Below are 7,573 nucleotides of genomic sequence, written 5' to 3' on the forward strand. Positions count from 1 at the left end.
TGAAAAAAAATATAAATAAAGATAGAAAAAAATAGTTATGTATAGTAAGTAGTGTCATGGCCATTTAAAAATATAAACAACAAAACTGTCATTTTGCATAATGGTTGGGCTGTATGTGAAAAAATGTACAATTTTAGGGGGAGGTTGATGCAAATCACCATCGCTAGAGATCAGGGTTAGGGTTGACGCCCACACTTTTCTTACTATATATTCGATGTTCAGGATCCACAGCCGCTGTCATAATCAACTGAATCTAGATCCAGGATCCACACATCAAAATATTCAACTACTGGCTTAGGAGGATAATGCGTATCTGAAAATCATGCATTGTTTTGATAAAGTTATCGATCTGCGTCGTTTAATTAGGTCACGACAAATTCTCTATCATGCTTCTAGATCCAAAAGCTAGCAAAGATCCGCAACATTTTAAAACAAAAAACATGTAAGTTAATTTATACCATTCTGAATCATGTGTTTTCAATCTGTTTTGTCATTTTTTTGGTGTTTCGAAGTTCATGTTGTTTGCCTGTCACTCACACTATTTCTTGATCTTTTCTCAGTCTAGTAGAATCAGATCAGTACCAGTTAGGTGTTCATCGCATTTCAATGGTTTTTTGGGTTTGTCAGAGGCCGCTCTACCTTATCCTTTCAAAGGTAAGTTTATAAAACGTTTTCTTATGTAATTGTTTTGATTCCAACAAATTTTTAATACTCAATTTTCCAATTTATGCTATATCTTGTAACGCTTCAGTAGTGTCTAAATCTGATATCTTGTTCCATTCTTACTGAATAACGTTTGGAGATGATGGCTATCTTGACAGAAGTTGCAGATCTGATCTGTAGTTCTTGACGTGCTTATTCCTTAAATATCAATAAATTTGATCCGTGTAGTATACTACTGCTTGTTTTAGTTTTGGTCCAAGGTTAAGATGGACATTCAATAAAAATCCAGTTATGTTTTCATTTCTGATTGTTAGATTTATCCTCCTTGCAGTGTGAAAGGGAATACCATATAGGGTGTTTGAGGGCACATCAGATACGCACAAACAACCGCTTATGGTCCCCAAATGCTCTGCCCATTTGCAAGGTTGTGGGATCTCCTCAAATTTATCCTCGGACAAATCAAAAGAAAGAATTAGCGGCTTCTGATAAGCTGACCCATCAGAAACAACCTAATGAAGTGCGCCACTATAAAGGAAAAGTGTACTTCACTTCTCCGATAACTTCCTAGACGTTGGAATTTAATGTAAACTTTAGAAAACTTGTATGACTACTACCATTTCTAACCCCTAATACGACCTTGTAGTCATCCTTGGACGAATCATAACCAAAACCATAAATCATATATCCCTCCTGAGGGATTTGAGAATTTTCCAGTTTATTCACTTCTCGGGTTTCAGGATTGATAAGTAAAAAAATTGGTAGGAGAGGGAGAAACGCATACGAATATTTAAATATTTGGATATTTAATATGTATGAAAAAAATGTATGTGTATGTGTATGTATGAAAATGCTCATTCAACGGTTGATGTTGCAACGGGGAAAATCAATGCTAATTTTAGTAGAAGATATACCATTAGATTTATGGTATGCTTGTTTGCTTCAACCATCATCTTTGCCAAGTTTGCAATTCCTTTCAAATTATTAAACTTTTCATCTCCACGTACATCCATAATATAGTTTTCAAGATTTGCTCTAAGTGTTCGAAGGTCGTGCATTGGGAATTCGATAAGACTAGTTTTCAAGATTAGCCATTTTTAGTACTGCCTCCACATTAAATGCTTGAGAAGACTTACTTGGACATAAAGAAGTCATCGAAACAAGTAAATGTTGTGTTTGCTTCAATAATGCCATTATTGAGCTCCTGAAATTGCATATCTATGACCGCAACAAATATATTAGCTTTGTAGTGGTACAAACAATTAATCTACGAGTTAAACAGAAATACTTGTTAATAGTTAATTAGGAAAGTTGTGAAAATAAATAAACTTTCTAGTCGCTAACCTTGAATCTTTGTGACAACTTAATCCATTGTAATATGGAGCTTCAATACTCAAAATCTCAAAATTACATTTTTCACAGAAACATCGTTTGAATATGCCCCTCCCCCCAACCTTAATTCCTATATTTTGTTGAGTCTATTCTTAGAGGACCTCACTTGGTGCATGGCATTTACAATATTTTGGTCTTTCTTTTGTAACGTGGTATTCAAATCATTTGTGACCCCATGATATCAACCATCAAGTGTAGGCAAAATATGAAAAACCAAATGTTTGTAACGACTATTGTTGATTGTTTCTCTCTTAACATGTCCCAACGCTTATAAGATGATCCAATCAAGTTTAACAAACGAGAAATCAACTGAAAAAAAATCATTGTTGATTGTTTCTCTCTTAACATGTCCCAACGCTAACTGTTCAAGCTATTAAATGCACCTCTCAAGTTACTAGCTCCATCATAACCTTGCCCTCCGATAATATGTGAACTTAATCCATATTCTAAAAAAATGAATAAATTGTCTTTTTATGTGACAATGTTGAAGTGTCACTTGTTGGATTAGGTGTCTAAGCTTATAACTATTTTGGTATGTATTTGGCTTGATTATAAGCATAGTCCTTTTGTGTTAGCTTCACCATAGCAACTTGTATGATGAATTAAGGAGAGAGAGGATCAATTATGATTTATTAATATATTATGAGAATAATATATTAAAAGATAAATCATATTGTTTAATTAATATTAGTCAAAAATTAATTAAGAAATAATTTTGTGGCTAAAAGAGATTAATTAAATAAAGGGGACTAATATTGTAATTATAAGATAGTTACAAATGCCCACCATGGTAACATGAATGCCCACCATGTCTTCCAAGTAACTCACCCTTTCATATCAATATACTTTTCATTGATCAAGGTGCTTTGTCCTTATGCATTCACGTGAGAACTCATAGTACTCACATGCATAATTAACTCAATTAGAATGACACAGAAAAAGAGTATGTCATCCACGATAGGCTTTAAACCTCAAGTCATGTGCTAGTGATGATCAACTAGGTTTAACTCTTGATTTGTTCTTGAAACCTTTCGAGACCATTAAGATGTTGGATTAGTGTCTAAGTCCATAACTATTTTCGTATGTACTTGACCCGATTGTGCATGGTCCTTTTGAGTTGCTATCACCAAAGCAACTTGATAGGATGAATTATGGAGAGAAATGATTAATTATGACTTATTAATATATTATGAGAATAATATATTAAAGGAGAAATCATATTGTTTAATTAATATTAGTCAAGAATTAATTGATAATTAATTTTGTGGCTAAAAGAGATTAATTAAACTTAAGGGACTGGAACTGTAATTATAAGATAATTACATTTGGGCTATGGATCACCTTGGAATAATAGGTTGGACGAATTATATGGGGAAACCCATTAGAAATCGTCCAAGGGATATTCTAAAAGGGTCCATGGGCTGCTTAGGGCTTAAGCAGTTAGATTAGGGTTTCCTAGTTGAAAACCCTAATAGTCTACATGTATATATAGTACCCTTAAGCCCCAAAAACGTGGCAAAGAGTTCCACTAGGGTTTCTAGACGTTTTGGGCAGTCTCCTCTCTCCTTATTCTTCATCCTCTTGCTCTTGGTGTTTGTGAGCCATTAGAGGAGTGACACTTGTGACTCTAAGCTTTCTAAAGCCATTACAAGGAGGATTTGAGATTGTTATTGCCACATAACAATCAATGTAAGATCTAAACCCCATTCTTATGTTAATATGATTAATAGTATGCTAGATCTAGGGTTTAAAGTCTTGGATGAATTGCATGTACAATAGAGAAACCTAGATCCAAGCTTTAGGGTTTACATGAACACATAGGATGTTCTTTTGGCTAGAACCCATCATATGACTCCCACTGACTCCTTGACATATAAGATTCTCTTGTCAAGAAACATTCTTTAACAAAACAAATATTCAAAAGTTAGTGTAGTTTTTATCAAGACTATCACCACACATAATTGGTTCTAGTTGGTCTTTGTCTTATCTAAGACATCATAACTTACCAATCTCAAATGTGCAGGAATTAGAAGACTTTTTCCAATTCCACATTTGTTGAGTGTTATAAACCTACTATAGAGGTGTCACTCAATTCACAATCTTGGAGTATGACTCTAAGATTCGATATTGGAACGAAGTATGAGTGACTTCTTGATTTAACAATTTCCATAATTCCTAATTCCTGTTCTTAGACATACAAATGTACTAAGACTCACTTAAAGGATCAATTAAGATATGGTTCTTAATCATTAAGACTTTATCATAAAACACAATAAAAGGTACTCTCCCTCCTTCTTAGAACAGTGAAACTTTTATCTTTCTGCCTTCTTGATTCTTCTTACTCGTTCTGCCATTTATTGAAACCTTTTCAATCAACTCAGAATTACATTTAGTCTTATAAGTATAATCATCCTTACTAAACTTTAGTAAATCAAGACGAATATCTTTATCACTCTTGTGGTTGACTTGATCACCGCACAACCAAGTCTACGTGATCCCTAGCCCTTCACTTGACACTTTGCCAAAGATTTAGTCTAATTCCTAAATATGAAGTTTCTCATTCATCATGCAATGCATGTTGCATGATTCCAAGTTTATGTCTAATTGAAACTTGGGCGAGGAGAAACTCTCCCTGTTTGGTAAATTCTCGACATTACTCAAGTAACAAAAGTAAGAATCACATCTAATTCAACATTGCTATAATTAGAAATCCATAAACATGCATTTTCACATATGCCATTGCAAGGATAAATAAATAAGCACTACAAATAAAATTACATTCAGTGGGATAGAAAAAGTGCCACTAAAAACCAAAAAAGTGCCACTAAAGACCCCCTAGCAATCAGCATCACAAAAAAATAGTGCCACTAAAAGCGCTACCACTAAAGACCTTTAGTGGCACTTTTTGGTTGTGCTACTGCAGCCTAATTATGTTTTAGTGGCACTTTTCGATTTTGTCACTAAAGAACTTGTAGGTATTAGTGGCACTATTTTTATGCCACTATTTCACTAAAGAACTTGTAGGTTTAGTGGCACTATTTTTATGCCACTATTTAACTGCAAAAATAATTATTATTTTAACGCTTTTAGTGGAACTTTTTAACACAAAAAATTTATATTAATAAATTAGATCCTATTTTTTAATTTTAAATGGAATATAAAATAAGAATAGAACAATTAAGATAATAAACAAAAACAAAATATCATTACATCAATTCAAACTTTTCTATAAATAATATTTTCAATACATTTAAAACACAACCATCTTCAAGAAAGATTAATATGTCTAAATGTTGTGCAAGTACTCAAAACATAATAATATTGAACTAAATACTTGTTGCGAAGAAACACAAAACTTGAATTGTTATTTTTACAACTGGATCAATAGAACAAGAAGCACTGTTATCTTTAGAATCAACATCCTTCAAACTATTTTGAATTACTATTCATTTTCCATGTTGTAGATTTTACGGTATGTCCCCTTTCCTTCTTTTGAGTTCCTTTAAAAAATAAAAACAAAAAAACAAAAAGAATCAATCAATACACATAAAAAACTTAGTTTTGTAAGGTACATTGCTATAAATGACCATAAATTCAAACATTATCTAGAAACCATATTTAAATCTCATAAATTCTTATTTTTATAAAGTACATTCCCATAAATGAGCATAAGTTCAAACATTTTCTAGAAACCATCTTAAAATCTCATAAAATCTATTATTTACAAAGTATATTGTTATAAATGACCATAAATTCAAACATTTTCCAGAAACCATCTTTAAATCTCATAAAATTTGTTGATGTTCTTTTTTAGCAACCTACTTTTATGTAATTACGTTATTAAGTTTTGTACCTAAAAATTTAGCTAAAAAGAAGTTACTACTAGTAACATCATAAACCAAATATTTGGTTGCATAAAACTGTTCGATGTAAATAAGGCACAAAATGTCCCTTGACAATCAGGCATAGAACATTTGGTGAATTATTTCTATCTTTCTATGCTATAAATATTTCCTAATATTATCAGTAAACAAAAAGCAAAAAAATAACACATAATATAATGAAGGTTTATTCATTATTTTTCAAATAATATTATAAACCAAGGTAATGTCTTTTCTTTTATAAGTTGCATTGACTTTTGGAAAAGTCAAAGCCAATGCTAAAAATTCCAGCAAGGTCAAAGTCTAGATAACTTATACAAACAAATAGAAATTAACTGATGACGATCATGTTTGTGAATAGCTTATATATACACATATATAAATATTACATAAAATAGTTTTTTTCACATAATTTCTTTCTAACCTATACAAGTTAAGACAAACAGAGAAGAATCCATGATTCTAGCTCGAATATTAACATTATATATTGAAGAAATCAAGAAATAGGTTATAACAATGTCATATTAAAAAAGCTCCAAGATCTATCTTCAAGAGTAATAAAAAGGTACGTTTTCATATATATGGTTTTCAGGTTTTCATTCATTATTCATCTAAAAATTGATTTTATCCACTGCACTAACTTTAAAATCCCCCATCAAGACTTTTTTTTTAATCCGGTTAAATAAATTTCCTTTTTAATGAATTTTTATTATAAATGATTATTGGAATACTATGAATGAGAGTTTATGCATTTTGTAGTTAACGTGTTTTGACCTCCAAACCCATTTGCAATATTAACTTTTCAATCAAAATGTTAATTTTTCATTAGTCTGTATATTTTTGATTATGAAGTTGTAAATGACTTTCAGTCTCATAAAAACTTTAATATTAGTAAAGTGATATTTTGAATTTTACAGCCCACCTCACTTTTTGTCGACACTTATTTGTAAAGAGCATATATGACATAAAAGTTTAAGCATTGACACTAATAGAGAAAGATTTAGGGATGCATGTCGGGGTTTTGTATTGGTCACCCAAACTTGATCAAAATTGTAGACACAAAAATCGAAAGACCCAAACCTGACCAAAATTATAGACAACCAAAATCTAAAGCCCCAAGAATAAGAAGCCGACGAAAATCGAAAAAAGCAATCATGTGAACAGAAAACCCTAACAAACAAATCGAAAGGCCCAAGAAAACAACGGAAGTCAATGACACATACCTACGTTGGCGTCCGTTTCATGAGTAGAGAGTGGTGTAAGCGACCTCCATTGAACGTTAAAACCCTCCGTTTCGCTAAAACCTGCTTATTTGGAAGTTTCGGGAAGAAGAGGATGCAATATAGATGAAACGTTCGGCTAGAAGGGTGATTGTACAATGTGCATCAAAATTTTTACTAATAACTAAATTAATTCTACTCACAAAACGTGAGTTACCTTCTGTATATATTTATAATTAACAATAAATCACAAACTCATACCTATAAATCTTTTCAGTAAATGAAAAACGAGCAGAAGAAATGACAATCCCAAGGTGAAAAGAGCAGCACGAGAGGGTGGTAGAAGCAAATTTACATATTCCCGCCGATTCTTCTACTCTAATTCCTCTCGATGCTCTAACAACCAGAATCGATTGTTAC

At 32.0% G+C, this 7,573-nt stretch overlaps 1 protein-coding gene across 1 annotated transcript; it reads left to right on the plus strand.

Moving 5' to 3' along the window:
* The first annotated feature begins 232 nt into the window (after window positions 1-232).
* On the plus strand, window positions 233-1,596 carry LOC111921136 (uncharacterized). The gene is made up of 3 exons (XM_023916717.3): window positions 233-442; window positions 561-654; window positions 995-1,596. The coding sequence occupies exons 1-3, from the start codon at window positions 387-389 to the stop codon at window positions 1,229-1,231; spliced, it is 387 nt and encodes a 128-aa protein (XP_023772485.1). The 5' UTR covers window positions 233-386; the 3' UTR covers window positions 1,232-1,596.
* Window positions 1,597-7,573: the final 5,977 nt, after the last annotated feature.

Source organism: Lactuca sativa, chromosome 1 (assembly GCF_002870075.4).
Source record: "Lactuca sativa cultivar Salinas chromosome 1, Lsat_Salinas_v11, whole genome shotgun sequence".
Classification (NCBI taxonomy): domain Eukaryota; kingdom Viridiplantae; phylum Streptophyta; class Magnoliopsida; order Asterales; family Asteraceae; genus Lactuca; species Lactuca sativa.